The 16234-nt window shown below is 40.2% G+C and overlaps 1 protein-coding gene across 3 annotated transcripts in view; it reads left to right on the top strand.

The window, feature by feature from the left end:
- kat-60L1 (katanin p60-like 1) overlaps positions 1-9879 on the top strand; it is a 51078-nt gene extending 41199 nt beyond the window's left edge. For all 3 annotated transcript variants that reach the window (XM_065222103.1, XM_065222101.1, XM_065222102.1), the window contains exons 3-5: positions 8031-8958; positions 9020-9253; positions 9315-9879. In XM_065222103.1, coding sequence (XP_065078175.1) covers positions 8031-8958; positions 9020-9253; positions 9315-9513 — 1361 coding nt within the window. In that variant the 3' untranslated portion in view covers positions 9514-9879. The remainder of the gene's footprint in view (positions 1-8030; positions 8959-9019; positions 9254-9314) is intronic.
- Positions 9880-16234: the final 6355 nt, after the last annotated feature.

The raw sequence follows: 16234 nt of genomic DNA on the forward strand, positions 1-16234 counted from the left end.
AATAAATTCTAAAAACCATAACCAATTTCAGTTTGATAATCATTTGATCGATTATCAAGTAGAACAATGGAGTAAGTAACATTGATGTTTGATGCACAATTTTAATTTTACAATAACTTTATTTGATGCCGGCGCCAGTGGTGTAGTGGTAAGCGGGACTGCTTTCTCACCCCAGTGGGTCTGGGTTCAATCCCAGCCGAGGTAGGTGAGATTTTTCTGAGGCATAAAAATCTCTGATCACGTCTTCCTTCGGAAGGGAAGTAAAGCTGTTGGTCCCGGTCCATGTGTGTTGAATTGTGAATGGGTGCGATATCCTACGCAGGCGTGGAAGCTGCCTTCCTTGCACATTTGATTGCCGTCCATGGATGGCAATCGATGTCCGTCGGTGATTGGCACTAGATTGCGGAACAGAGACCGACGTTAAATAAAGGAAAAAAAAAAACTATATTTGATAGTTTCTTTCCAGGTCCTCATACTACTGAGGTTCGGCAAGGGCTTACAAAGTTGATTACGTACTTTCGTAGAACAGCTAAATACAATGTTTTAATTAGCTTTTAATTAGGTAACTTTTCAATTTAGTGTATATCTTCTTCTTCGCATTTCAAGCTTATTGCATATCGCATATTAGCTTATTGCGTGCTCTCAACTTAGTGTTCTACTAGTGTTGGTTACCGCACTTCCACAGTTATTAATTGAGAGCTTTCGATGCCTGTACCACTTTTGCATTGGTATAATTGTGTGGCAAGTCCAATCATACTTCTATGCCCAGGGAAGTCGAGAAATTTCCAACCCAAAAAATTCCTAGACCGGACCGGGAATTGAACCCAGCCACCTCCAGCATGGTCTTGCTTTGTAGCTGCGCCTTTACCGACTGAGCTAAGGGAGGCCCCATTTAGTGCATATAGATAGGCTTAAAATCACTTACGTTATTGTTTAACTAGGATAAGCTTAGTTTTAATCCTAATTAGTTCAAATCAATTAAGATTTATCTAAAAATCTCTCAAATAAAGGAAAAAAATTAAGATTCATTTCAAGTACTGCATTCCCTAGAATAAGTAACACTTTTATAATTGAAATTCATAAAAATGGAAATTTTCACATCACTTATATCCGAGGTTTGTTTTTGTTTCTTCCTTTTTCTTCCATCCGATCGCTGTCAACTATATCGATCAACGCTATGAGTTAGACCGTCACTTTCCTCGAACTATGTGCCTACTGGTTTTCGCCACACCCCCGCCCATAACTTGGGTGCCGGAGGCTCGTCGGAATTGCCGGATTTACTTGGAACCTCGATAACCGCCAAGTTGGCAACAGCCCGTCTGAACACACCTCTAGACGTTCGAACATTCACGTGTCGTACTCTGCCATCATTACCTTTAAACACTTCCTCGACGATCCATCTGATCCAGTTCTTCCTCCGTGCGCCATCTACGACAAACACTAAATCGCCTACCTGTATCGCTTTGCGGTCGTTGATCCATTTTGTCCGCTTGTTTATTGTCGGCAGCTATTCTTTGCAGCAGCGCTGCCATATTTGGTCGCCCAAGTACTGCGAGCGTTTATACGCAAAGTCCACAGCGCCGTCCACAACCATGCCTGCATCCTTTATAACGGCACGGAGAAAGTGGTTTGGTGTTATCGCTGCAGCTTCTGCATAATCTTGTGGCAGATAGGTCAAAGGACGAGTGTTTATCATATCCTCTGCCTCAGACAACGAAGTCAGCAAGATTTCATCCGTAAGTTTTCAACCATCATCGAGCGCCTTCAATGCCTTCTTTACCGATCGTACCATACGCTTCCAAATACCACCCATGTGTGAGGTACCTCGAGGAGTGAAGCTCCATTTAAGTTTGGGACTTGTCACGCTTTCTGCACATGCTCGATCGATGTGCCACATCCTTTCCAACTCATTGCTAGCGCCTTTGAAGTTTGTGCCGTTGTCGGAGAATATTTCGTCCGGAGCTCCACGTTTGCAGACAAATCTCCTAACCGCCATTAAGCACGCCTTGGTGGTCAAACGGTGCACAACTTCTAAGTGTACTGCTCGCACCGCTAGACAAATGAAGAGTGCTATCCACCTTTTCTCCCGTCTGCCCACCAATCCTTCTACGGGTCCCAAGTAGTCTACGCCAACCGAGTTGAACGGACGAAGTTGTGGCGTAATCCGTTGTACCGGTAGCGATGCCATCATGGGAGCTTGCGGCAAACAGCGATTGACTCGGCACCACATGTAATTCTTCACCGCTTGTTGAATAGCCCATCGCAATTTGGGAATGTAGAACTGTTGCCGCAATTCATTACACACGGTCTAACGATTTCCATGGCCGAACTTCTTATGGTACTACATTGTCAGCCTGTTGGGTACCGCATGTCCTTTAGGGAGTATGACCGAATGTTTCATGTCGAATGTGGTAAATTCCGCTTGCTCTATTCTGCCCCCGACACGCATAACTCCTCCGGTATCGAGTACGGGGCATATCTTGCAGATGGAGCTTGATTATTCAAGGATCCTTTTCTCCTCTGGAAACCCGTCACGTTTAGTCTGCCTCCACAAGATCGTTTCCGCCGCTTGCAACTCGTCCGGTCGAAGAAGTTGCAGGATAGATATTGGTTTTGCTTTTAGCAGACGTTCCTGACCTGGGGTTGCCTTGGACACCAGAATGGGTTGACCAGCTATTTTCTGCGACAGTTCTCAACGAACCGAATCACCCCGGCTGTACTTCGAAGCAGACGAATCCAACAATACGTTGACTCAACGTTGATCAAAGGAGCACCAAACGCCACTTTGTGATGTAGTACATACGTACGCATCTCTTCACTGGTATCAACGGCATGCCACCGTTTCTCAGTCTCCAAAAGAAATTGTGGACCGTTGAACCACGAACTGTTCGACACCAATGGAGGACCCTGTCCCCATTTTGTCAAAACGTCGGCGATATTTATTTTTGTTGGCACCCAACGCTAGTCGGATATGTTTGTGTTTTTCCGAATCTCACCAATGCGAAAAGCCACAAACTGCTTATATTTGAGCTGGTCGGACCGAATCCAACTGAGCACCGTCTGGGAATCTGTCCAGAGGAATTTGTTGCTAATAGAGAGGGAATGATGTGACTGGACCGTGCACAACAGCCGTGAACCCAGAACCGCTGCCATCAGTTCAAGGCGCGGGATCGACTGTCATTTTAACGGTGCTACTTTCGTGCGAGAAATCACCAGAGAAAAATAGGCCACCATCCATACGCGTGCTCGCTGGCATCCATGAAAATGTGAAGCTGGAGTGATTCGACGGCGGATGAATACGAGTCCCCGAGATAAAAACGAGGAATTCGAATACCTTCTACCTGCGTCAACAGACCCGTCCAACGCTTCCACTTCTTTAACGACTTATCGTCTATTTCGTTGTCCCAACCGCAGCCCGTCCGCCACAAATCTTGGATGAGCATTTTACCGTGTATCGTAAACGGAGCCAGAAGTCCGAGTGGGTCAAAGAACCCCATTACGTAGCTTAGGACCAACCGTTTTGTTGGTCGTTGAGCACCTTCGAAAAACGGTTTCAGCTCTGGTCGATGATCGGTGGCGAATGAAAATACGTCTTGGTTTGGATTCCAAATTATTCCAAGGACTCGCTCGTTCTCCGTTGCTTTTTCGACATTGAACTGAACTGTTTGGGTCGGCTGTGGTTCTCCAAGACACTCAAGTACTTCGGCGGAGTTCGAGACCCAGTTTCTTATCTCGAAGCCCGCATTTGAATGGATGAATCGTACCTCTCTAGCTTGACGTACTGCTACTAAGGCCTGTACTCAAAAAAAATGCACCAGACAAAAGTGTTCGCCAAAAATGTTCTTGAAACTTTCAGGGAATGAACTAATACATATGGATTATGTTTCGGCATAATTACTTTATTCAATTTCCTTTCCATCGCTGAAAGCCCGCACCTTTCCCTTAAGACCCCTCATTACATTTTGTGCAATGGTGGTGCCTAGAAATACTCAGAGGGAGAGATGGGCGGAGAGAATGTTTCGAGCCAAATGAACTGTCAAAATCTAAGCCAATCGAACATTCAAATTAGAATTTTTCCGAGGATTTCTTATTCTTACTAGAAATTTGAGAGTATTGCAATCGAACAGAAATTCAATCACCTTTATGTTTTGTGTGCTTCTCAAATTCAACTAGTTTTTGGAATCAAAAACAATATTCTAACTCTATTGATTAATTGATCTTCGTTGGTTAATGAATGGCACCAAGAAATGTGCAAAATATTGCGATGCAATCAATTATTATTTTGCACGTAAATCGAATCAAAAATACAAGTCATTTGAAATGCTAGCTTCTAGCAAGGGTTGCAAGATAATTTAGGAACAAATCCCTGCTGCCGAATTGTATTTTGTTTTCTCCGCCTATCTCTCCCTCTGAGTATTTCTAGTGGTGCCGACCTTTTTGGTCACTTTCATCCATTCTTTCTTCAACTCCAGCTCGTTCTTAAACATCTTGGACGATTTTCGAACTTTGGCCTTCGTTATGGCCCAAAATCTTTCCACCGGACGAATCTCTGGTGAATTTGGGGGGTTGGCGGTTTTTGGTACAAAAACAACGTTATTGTCTCTGTACCAATCCAAAGTCGATCGCGCGTAATGGCATGAAGCGAGGTCCGGCCAAAATAATGTCTCGCCTCCGCAGGAAGGGCAACAGACGCTTCTGGAGGCACTCGGTGCGGTAAATTTCGCTATTGATGGTACCCATTGTGATGTACGGTTTACTCAGTTTACCGCATTGGCATATGGCCTGCCAGAGCAAGTATTTTTTGGTGAATTTGTCCACTTTCTTGTTCCTTATGTCTTCCGGAACATCAAACCGTGATTTGGCAACGTAGAACTCCAGTCCCGGTATCTGCTTTGCGTCTGCCTTGATGTAGGTTTCGTCATCCATAACCACACACATCGTTTTCGTTAATGACTCTCGATACAGCTTCCTTGCGCGGGATTTGGCCGCCGTGTTTTGTTGATCACGCCGGTTCGGTGCCTTCCGGACCTTGAATACACGAAGCCCAGCTCGTTTCATGGTTTGCTGAACGAACCAGGCGGAACACTTTGCCTTCAGAGCCGCGTCGCGAATCGAAAGGTTCGGATTACGCTTGAAATAATCCAACACCTTCCGGGCCTTCACAGGGTCAGCTGTCTTCGATTTTCTTCCACTTCCAGCCCGCCGCTCGGTCGTCTGGGACTCCTTAAACGATTTTACCACCCGAGACACAGTTCTATGGGTGATTCCCAGTAGTCTTCCGATCCATCTCATGGTCGTAGTCGGATTTTCCATGACGGCGCGCAAAATTCTCCAGCGATTTTCTTCTTGTTCGATGACATCTCAATAACCACTGAACCGATTGTTATGAAATTTTGCACATGTAAACAATTCACTCCATACTAGTTATACCCAGATTTTCATCAATTTTTACCCACGGATAAAAAAGTTACACACGGATAAAAATAGTGCATTTTTTTTCGAGCACAAGCTTTAAGAGCTGCTATAGAAAGGTGGTGCATTTTCTTAAGGTAAATCCGAACAACCAAATTAACTAACATTTTTCAAATACACGTTATTTTGTTGGATGTACGCTTGCCATAATATATTCATTGTTTATTCTCATTTTACAACTGGTTGTATTTGAAATAACAAACATGACCTTTAAAGAAGGAATCTACTCCAACAGAGATGTTACTTTTAAGAATTTTCAGATGGGATTTTATCTGTCAAAAACAGCTCATGATACAAAGAAAGAAGGAGTCAACTCTAAGAGAAAAATGATTTGTATGCATCTTAATGAAGTTATTCAAACTATTTTATCTATCAAAGATCAGCTCATGATGTAAAGAAGGAGTCAACTCCAAGAGAAAACTAATTTGCGATTATTTGAATATAATTTTTTAAACTTTTTAGAACTTCTCATCATATAAAGAAGGAGTCAAATTGAAGAGAAAATAGTTTGTGAATTTTTCAATTGGATTTTTCATAAAAGAAAAATGTTAAATAACAGGTCATTTTGTAAACAAAGAATCAACTCCAATAGAGATGTTGCTTTTAACAATTTTCAGATGGGATTTTATTTGTCAAAGAGCACCTCATGCTGTAAAGAAGGAGTCAAATCCAAGAGCAACATTATTTATGAGTATTTTATGATAATTTTTTTGAAAGCATTTATCCGTTAAAGAACAACTTATAGTCAAGAAGTCAAAGCAAGAAATGATTTGGGCAGTTCCATTGCATTTTTATAAAGAGAAAAAAATATTTGTAAATATAGTACCCGTTTGACTTTGACATGGTTCGATTTTGGCAACAAAACCACAAAGCCTTTCGATTTTGGGACAGAGTTCAATTAAACGGATTTTGAAGAATATGTATTTTCGCTTCATGCGAACACAATTTTTAATAAAATTTAAATTATTAAAGTCTTAGTCATGAAGATTATTCCTCTTTACTTCTCGGTGGTCCAAAATCATCGGAATCATAAAATAAATTTAAAAATAAAACCGTTCGGTTTCGACAACACTACCTTTTCCTTGTTCAAAAAATATATAACGGGTATATTAAAAAAAAAATCCAATACAACAGAACCATGACTAACGTCTGTTATGGCTATCGTACGTATGGTGAACATCTGTATGGCTAACGTATTTATGGCTAATGTCCAGTCACCCTATATATGTACAAGTTGCATGTTTTTTTTGTATTGAATTGATTATGTTGAAACAAATCTGTGAATTTCAGTAAAATTGAGAAAATGCTCCTAATTTCAAAAAGAAAATTTCATCCTAATGACATTTAAACTGAACAGATTTTTCTGACATTTTTGCCCCAGTTTTCTCGTGAAATCTTGTTTCAACTGGCCAAGTTTGAAGCTTGAAAATCGTGCAAAGCCTTGAAAAAATAAAACAAATGCTTACAATTTCAATGAAAGATCGCACGCGATATTTACAGAGATACTTCTGTCACTATCATCGGATGAGAAAACGATGATAGAGATTTTCTTCAAAATCTCATCGATTTTTTTTTTGTCATGACGGAACGTGACAGTGGGGCTGTTCATAAGCTACGTATACCATGTTCAAAATCTACGTTTTGACCCGTTCCTCTCTCCGCGGAGATAAACGTCCATACATTTTTTTGAAGTTTATGCGAGCCGTAGACAATCGAAAGCCACACCCCCTTAAAGTGTCTAAGTGGCTTATGAGCAGGTAAGCTAATTTCATATTTTGAAAAGGTTAACCAAAACGCTGTCCAGACTGGAGAGTTATAACATGTTATAAGCCTATCTTGATGACATTTTTCTTGTCGATAATTATTATAACATGTTATAAGTCTGTAGTCTGAACATACTATAATACAGAATTTGTTTTTGATTCAGTTCAGACCTGGATCGGGTATCAAGATAGGGTCTGCTTGTTTTATGACAAACGTCAGGTTGATTGATTGTCAGGGCTATTCTGCGCGGCGTGTGAGGTGAAGTGACAGTGAAGTGATGGTGAAGTGACAATTGTCACCTCGGGTGAGGTGACTCTCCATTTGATTTGCACGGAGAGTCACCTCACCCGAGGTGACAATTGTCACTTCACAAGTGAGAGCGTGTCACCTCACCTCACACGCCGCGCAGAATAGGCCTGATTGTTTCTGTAACTTGGCTCGGGTTGAGGTTCGCACTGACGGAAAATTTGGGTTTACATGGGTTGCAACTGGTTCCAACCTGGATAGTAAACAAATTCGCTAAAAGCGTTGTTTAGGATGAATGCAAGTGATATAAAGAATACCGCAGTGATTCAAGTTCTGACCAACTTCAAATAGTGATCATCAGCATTGTTTAACTCGATTAGGCTTATATTCACAAAATAAATAAAATGAAAACTCTCCTTGGCAATGAACTATGTATCACTGAAATTTGAAGCTGGCCGAGCTTTAAATCATATTGACAATATATTAATAATGCAGATACATACAAGTCTCTCAACATTGGCCTCACTCATCTTTCAATTCCCTTTCAGAGGTCCACCCGAACCCACGACATGCCGCCATGGCTTCCAATGCCGCCTCGCCGCCAACGGCGACGGATTCACGGTGGATTTCCTCACTTCGCCGTCGGGATCCGGAGCTTCAACCAACACTGCCTTCAATCAATAATTCCAATCACCAAAGTACCTCGTCGCTTACGCACCAAAACAGTGTCGGTTACACCAGCTCAACCAATACACCAACGGAACGGCGCAGCAGTCGAAACAGTGGACAGAAGTCATCGCTAAGAAAAAGTCGATCGGTAGAACGAATTAGGGCCCGCAAGTTGGCCACTTCGAAGATCAAGGAACGGCCGAAGAAATCTTCCTCCGAGGAAGGGGGAGGTTCGGACGATCAGGAAGCCACTTCGGTGGAAGAAAATTCACCACAACAGCAGCACTCGCCAGTCAAGAGGATCGACAAGTCCAAGATCTTCTCTTCCAATGGGTATGAAACGCATTTGGTGGACACGCTGGAAAAGGACATGCTACAGAAGAATCCAAATGTGCAGTGGAATGATGTTGCTGGTTTGAATGAAGCGAAAGCAATTCTTCAGGAGGCTGTAGTGCTACCGGTCATTTTGCCTGACTTTTTCCGTGGAATTAGACGACCGTGGAAGGGTGTACTGATGGTGGGACCACCCGGTACAGGGAAAACTATGCTTGCGAAGGCAGTAGCTACGGAGTGCGGAACAACTTTCTTTAACGTATCCTCGAGCACCTTAACTTCAAAATATCGCGGTGAAAGTGAAAAGCTTGTACGACTACTGTTTGAAATGGCTCGATTCTATGCTCCCAGTACGATTTTTATAGACGAGATCGATTCCCTTTGTGCCTGTCGAGGCAGCGATTCGGAACACGAGGCTAGCAGGCGTTTCAAGGCGGAATTGCTCATACAGATGGATGGATTGAATGCTGCTAAGTGAGTGTACTTCTATTTTCAATAGTTTTTCGTTTCGTATGTCATTATCTATTTTTTTTAGCGATGAGAAGATCATAATGGTACTAGCGGCAACTAATCATCCCTGGGATATCGATGAAGCTTTCAGGAGACGGTTCGAGAAACGAGTCTACATCGGTCTTCCGAATGATAACACTAGAAAGGCACTGCTGGAGCTTTGTCTGAAAGGTGTGAATATGTCACCGGATCTGGATACGGAAACAATAGGAGACCAACTCAGAGGCTACACCGGATCTGACATTGCTAACGTTTGTCGGTATGTATCAGTCGGTGTCATTCTTACAATCTTTCAATTGACTTGCTTATACAATTTCTAGCGATGCCGCCATGATGGCAATGAGGAGGCACATCAATGGCCTGACCCCATCGGAAATCAAGATGATTCGACGGGAAGAGGTGGACTTGCCGGTTACGGCACAGGACTTCCAGGATGCGATGGCCAAGACGCGCAAGTCAGTATCGGCCAACGACGTCACCCGTTATGAAACGTGGATGGATGAGTACGGATCATGCTAGTGCTACATCTAAGCTCAAAGAGAAATTCGATGTCTCGCTTAGGACGAGACTCGAGATCTCAACTGTCACCAATGAAACACTCATCCGATAATTACGCTCATCCATTCGTCACTTTCTCTACCGCTGATCTCATGTGAAGTTACTTGTTTCCAAGGATCTGTTGTGTTCATTTATTACCTTAAGTATTTATTTAGCCTAAATATTGTAATACCTTTTAAATTTGTTACCGTCAACTAATATTCGTGGGAAATGGATATACTATCGATTACTAGCGAATATTAGTAGAATACAATTCTGCTGATCCCAGTTATGTGTAAGAACAGGCTACAATCTTGTAATATATTATCAATATTGTTGTTTTCTACAGTGGTATAGATAAATAAATTTGCTGAGATAAATCAAACACTGATGTGACGTTTTTTTTTAAATTATTGAATGCCTATTTATAGCAAGGGGAGTATGAAAGTTACGTAGGGTAAGAGTTTCCAATTTTTTGTTAGTACATACGCTGCGCTCAAGTCTATTGAAACTCATAGGGATTAACATGACCCTAATGTTGACCTTACGTTTCCTTATATTGGGCCTATAAATTCCGATATAAAACATGTTTTTCTGTCTTTCATAAGCAACAATAAATATTATATTGTGAAAGTTTGTTGGGTTGGGTTGGGACATCTTTAGTAGGTTGGGTTCATTGGATTAGGATTCACCTTGTTAAGTGATGCGAATGTCACTTTTATACACATGCTAATCAACTTTTAGCTGCAAAACAAAGCTATTAAAGTGAATGTGTCACTCATTTGATGGCTTCTACACAACCAACTACTCTTGTTGAATAACATAAACATCAAAAGTGTTTTTCAACAACTAAACAACCTTTACTCAGCTAATATATTGTGTTAGCGCTACTTTGGAAGCATTGTTACAGTCAGCTAGGTTTATTTTTAGACGTGTGCAGTTTTACAGCTTTTACTCTGCACCTTTACAAAGTTGAAGTAACTAGTCGAGAAAAGTGATTCATGTGCACTATTATAAAGCCTCTACTCAGCGTTTTGTTGTAGAAGGGCTTATTGATTGTTTTACATCAGTTCAAAGTGTGGGCGTATCACAGTTGGTAGTGTCAAGGATTGCCAATGCGGTCGTCTAGAGTTCGATTCCAGGTTCAATAAACAATATTTAACCCGGCTTCAAGAGAAAGCTGTGTAGTGATTATTGGGTAGCCGGGAAAAGGTTGAATAAGCGCCTTTCAAGTTCACACACAACTAAACAGCAGGATAAGAGCTGAATAGAAGCGTTAATGGATATGCAATAAAAGCTTATCCCAACCGGTCCCAACATCTATAAGTAGCTGACTAATCCAAGTAGTGTTGGCAAAATCAGAAATCAATTGATATTTTTCCGCTCTCAATATCACGCGTGAGCCGCCTCCATGGTCTTGCTTAATAGCTGCGCATTTACGGACTGAGCTAAGGAAAGCTCAAATTAGAAGCTAATATTTTTTGTCATGAACCGAATTTAGTAAACTTTGAATAGTTTAAAAGAACATTATTTTGGCTTCAGCTAGTTTTGTCCGTTGAACTTCAAGAAATTACAGTTTTTTTTAAATAAAATGCAGGGGGCGACCCCGGCGTAGTGGTTAACATCAATACCTCTTACGCCAAAGTCACGAGTTCAAGTCTCACCCCGGACAAGTCACGAATGACCCAAGAGTGCTAAAGTGAATATAAAAAAAATAATAAATAAATAAAAAAAATGCAGTCAACGATTTATAAGAACTGTTTAAACTTCATACAGACTAGCCCCATAAAGCCACAAATTATACTAATAAGTCTTGAATACTTCACCACCTGCCAACATTCTGCAAAATTTACAACTCTTTGAGCTTTCAACTTGAAGTTCTGAAGATCAACAGGACTTAAGTGAAATATTAGATTAGCTGGGGATCTTACTTCTTGATTATTGTGCCATTTTGGGAGAATATCTGAGAGACGCAATTTGAATTTTGAACAGTTAAAGATCTTTAGAATGTACTTCATCAGTCTTGACAAAACATCTTTTAAATACTTCCTTACCAATTTGCCATTTTGCGCGAATATCTGAGCGATGACATTTGACTTTTTGAACAGTTAAAGATTATCTTGATCAACATGTAGTATTGAAACATGAACCAGAGGACTTCATTGCAATTTATGATCAGCTGGACATCTTCCAAATTAGTCACATGATAGTATCTCTTCTATCAGTAATCTTGGGAGAATATATGGAAATGTTTTGTTTTTTTTAGCAGTTAAAGGTCTTCAGAATAACAATGGTTCAACACATATCGAGAGGACTTTATCGAAATCTTCAACCAGCTGGAGATCCTTCAAATAATTCCGGATGAACATGCCGTCTTGGAAGAATATCTGAGAAATGACATTTCAATTTTAATTAGTTCCAGATCTTCAGCATAAAACTTGGTCAACCTAACGACTTGAAACATATCCGTGAATATCAACGACGATCCCTAGATATCTAGGAAGTTTCCTGAACTTCTTCGTAGGTCCTTCACTTCCGCAATGTGTCATGAACTTAAAAGGAATTCTATGCACCCAAACATAGCTCCTTGGACTTTTTTGCAATCCATTAAGCTTATCTGAAGTTTACTGAGTCTCTATGAAGCTCCCTGTATTTTTGGTTAGTTACACACTGCTGGGATGTTTCGTCAGCTTCTACGAAGCTCCCTAAACCTCTTTGATTTTTTCCATTGCTTATAGAAACTACAACAGAATTAAGTTTACTGGGCATATTAAAATTCTTTTTAACTCATGCAAAGTTCCCTGAACATCATTAAAATTCCATGAGCAATTAAAAAGTTCTCTGAACATCTACAAAGTTCCATTAACTGCTAAACAAAATTTTACTTCTACGACGTTCAGTGAAATTCTTCCATGCTCCATAATTATTATTTTATCCAAGCTCTCTTGATTCGACCAAGGTCTCCGAACACCCATGAACTTCTCCAAACTTCAGGGAAGACAATATTCTATGTCTTTTTTTTTTTGGACGTGTGGGTTCGATTCCCACCTGTAGGTAGTGGATTTATTTCCCCATTTTCGCAACATATCTCCCCACATAAATACATGTTCTTGCCTTCTAGTATTGTTTCCTAACAAGTAAAAATAGTTTGACTCATCATTAATCATTTACCCTTGCATTAATCATTTACCCAAAGTGGATGAAGATCTTCGATGTTTTCTGATTTTTATTTTTCAAATTTCTCTGCACTTGTACGTAGTTTACTAAAGTTCTACGAAGTTCGTTGAGCTAATATAAAATTTGTTGAACTGCTATAAACTTCTGAAAAGTTGGCAGAACTATTACGCAGTTATTTGAACATCTACGAAGTTTTCTGATGATCTACGAAGTTTCTTGAAGTTTTACAACGTTCCCTGAACTTTTACGAAGCATCCCGCATTTGAACGAAGTTCTCTGAAATCAAATCAAGAGAACTTGGACGAATTGCCCTATACAGAGGTGAATCAACATTTAGGCTAAAAACCTCTGTAATAAAGAAAAAAAAATATCCTCGACATGTCCGATATTCTCTTGAATTTCACGAACTTCTGGAAATACTCTGTTATATAAATTTGAAATATAGAACAACTTTTTCCATCTGCACATTTTAAAGTACCGTTGAACACATGTGAGCCTTCGTCGATCTCGTTGAAGATTTTTTTTACTGAATTGTTCATAGCGGTCGTAGTGGTTTGTAGTGTTATTGAGGGTTCGATGGCCTAGAGGTGCTGCCACTTCTCGTTCTAATCACAACCACATCATTCCTTTATTTAACATCGGTCTCTGTTCCGCAATCTAGTGCCAATCACCGACGGACATCGAATGCCATCCATTGCTGGCAATCGAATATGCAGAAAGGCAGCTTCCACACCTGCGTAGAATGTTGTACCGATTCAATCACACATGGGCCGGGACCAACGGCTTGGCTTTCCTTCCTTTCCGAACGTGACCAGAGATTGTTATGCCTCAGAAAAATCCCATCGACCTCGGCTGGGATCGAACCCAGATCCATTGAGGTGAGAAAGCAGTCACGCTTACCACTACACCACCGGCGCCGGCAAATGATTTAACAATTCGATACATGTAAAATAGTTCCATGTCGCCGGACTTGAACGAACTTGTTCGTAATGGTTTGTTGTTATGTAATTAGCAGCGACCCGTACGGCCGTGTTTATACACTGGAGTCACTTTTTACGCGGGGGATACGTGCCGCGTAAAAAATGTGCAAAACAAAATCGCGCAAATTCTGAAATCCGCGCAAAAAAACCGCGTAAAAAGCGACTCCACACAGCAAAAAAATAATTTTGATATCACGTCAAAGTGGATGCACTACAATCATGTCGGAAATATGGTGTAATATTACTTGCTAAAAAGGACAAAATTATCATTAATACAATGCATGAACTGACATTACGCTGTTTTTACTGCATTTGTTTATTTATGTGGTCATAAAAATTACATGAAATTTTCGACATGTTTGTAGTGCATCCACTTTGATGTGATATCAAAATTATTTTTTTGCTGTGCAGTGTATAACGATGAACCGCATTAATTCCGAAAACCGCGTAAAAAGCGACTCCAGTGTTTAACAATGAACCGCGTAAATTCCGAAATCCGCGTAAAGAACCCGCGTAAATTCTGAAATTCGCGTAAAAAAACCGCGTAAAAAGCGACTCCAGTGTATACCACTTGACTCAGCTCGACGAGATCGGAAAATGTTTGTGTGTGTGTAACGAAACAATGTAAGGCGTTTTGTTGTACCGAATTGAACGTAATCACCACCAAATGGAAGGTTAACCGGTTCCGGAAATATGACCAGAACATGTTCTCCACAATACCCGTAAGACTAGAAATTACCTGAAACGTGTCATGCGACACTTCAACTCATATTAGAAATCTAAAACAAGCTCAATGGCAGACAAACTGAGGATCTAGGTCCCCATTGGCCTCATCCGGACATGTCCAGATATCTCCGGGGAAGTGGCCAATTTCTGAATAGGGTCAAAACTAGTGATGCATCAAATATTCGGCCGCCATAGTATGCGACCGAATACTTAGGCCGAATATCAAGCTTAGCAGTCTCAAAATGTCACTCAAACACATTGTCAGCCACTTATTCGGTGGAAAATGGCCGAATATTAGTTAACATTTTGGTGTAAACGCCGAATACTTGGCCGAATAACACTATTTGTACAAGTACTGATAGTCTAGTGATCAAAGTATGGGTTTAATGATCGCAAGGTTCGAATGCAGTCTGTTGCTTTTATTTTTTATATGTATTGGTTTAAAACTAAAAGTTAAACTCATGATTTTAACTCGGTTGATTCATGATTTTGGGAATCTTAAGTGTGTTACGGAAACATAACTCATATCATGAATATTATTCATAACATGAAAATACGCTATGTTCATGAATTCACAGCAAAAAATTAATTTTGATATCACATCAAAGTGGATGCACTTCAACCGTGTCGAAAATATAGTGTAATATTACTTGCCAAAAAGGACAAAATTATCATTAATAGAGTGCATGAACTGACATTACGCTGCTTTTACTGCAGTTGTTTATTTTTGTGGCCATAAAAATTACATGAGATTTTCGACATGATTGAAGTGCACCCTCATGGATGTAATATTAAAATTTATTTTTTGCTGTGGAATCATTTCGGATTTTTTATTTGTTCCCGTGCACCTAACTGCAAGGACGTGGCTGGCGCTTTTATTTATCATTATTGTATGAAGTCACTGAAACTTGTTGAAATTAAAGTGAACGATAGTATCCAGCCACATTCAGTTGATTCACGGGAAAAAATCCGATTCCATTATCATGAACAAAAAATCATGAAATCAAAAAACTTGCCAACCCTTGAAATCATAACAATGATTCATGATTTCGTTATGGAAATTCATGATTTCATAATGCAGCGGAATCATGACCGCTTCAAGCGTTACCTGAAAAACCGTGTTCACTGCACTACATAGGTATCTCTTATACGCCTTTTGCCTTCCTTCTGATACAAGTATTGATAGTCTAGTGGTCAAAGTATGGGTTTAGTGATCGTAAGGTTCTTGGTTCTAATCCAGTTTGATGATTTATTTTATTTTTTGGAGGCGAACCAGCGTAAGGCTGAAAGCCTCCTAAATAAAGCTAAATAATAATAATTATTTTATTTTTTTACATGTTTTGGTTTAAAAACTAAAAGTTAAACTCATGAATTTAGTTCATGATTTTAACTCGGATGATTCATGATTTCCGGAATCATGGGTGCGTTACGCAAACATAGCTCATGATATCATGAATATTATTCATGGTGTATTTTCATAACATGAAAATACGCTATGTTCATGAAATCATGAGTCATTTATCTCATTTCGGATTTTTGATTTGTTCCCGTGTTGTTTTTTCATTTTTACTGATTCTGATCAATTATGGAGAGAAACTATTGATATGTGCAATCAGTCTAAGCCAAGCTAAGCTAACCTAATGTGGTGTTCACATCTGTGCGGATTTGCTAGCGCTAGTATACTAGCCAACTAGCCCAAATTTCAGTAGCTCCTGAAGTCTCATGCTGGTAGACGTAGATGCTCTGTTCACATTATGCTGGCTACATTTTTGTACAGAGCTAGTACACTAGCGCTAGCAAATCCGTACAGATGTACACAC

This window comes from Ochlerotatus camptorhynchus, unplaced genomic scaffold (assembly GCF_037179485.1).
Source record: "Ochlerotatus camptorhynchus isolate MF236.1 unplaced genomic scaffold, CSIRO-AGI_Acam_v1.1 ptg000157l, whole genome shotgun sequence".
In the NCBI taxonomy this organism is placed as follows: domain Eukaryota; kingdom Metazoa; phylum Arthropoda; class Insecta; order Diptera; family Culicidae; genus Ochlerotatus; species Ochlerotatus camptorhynchus.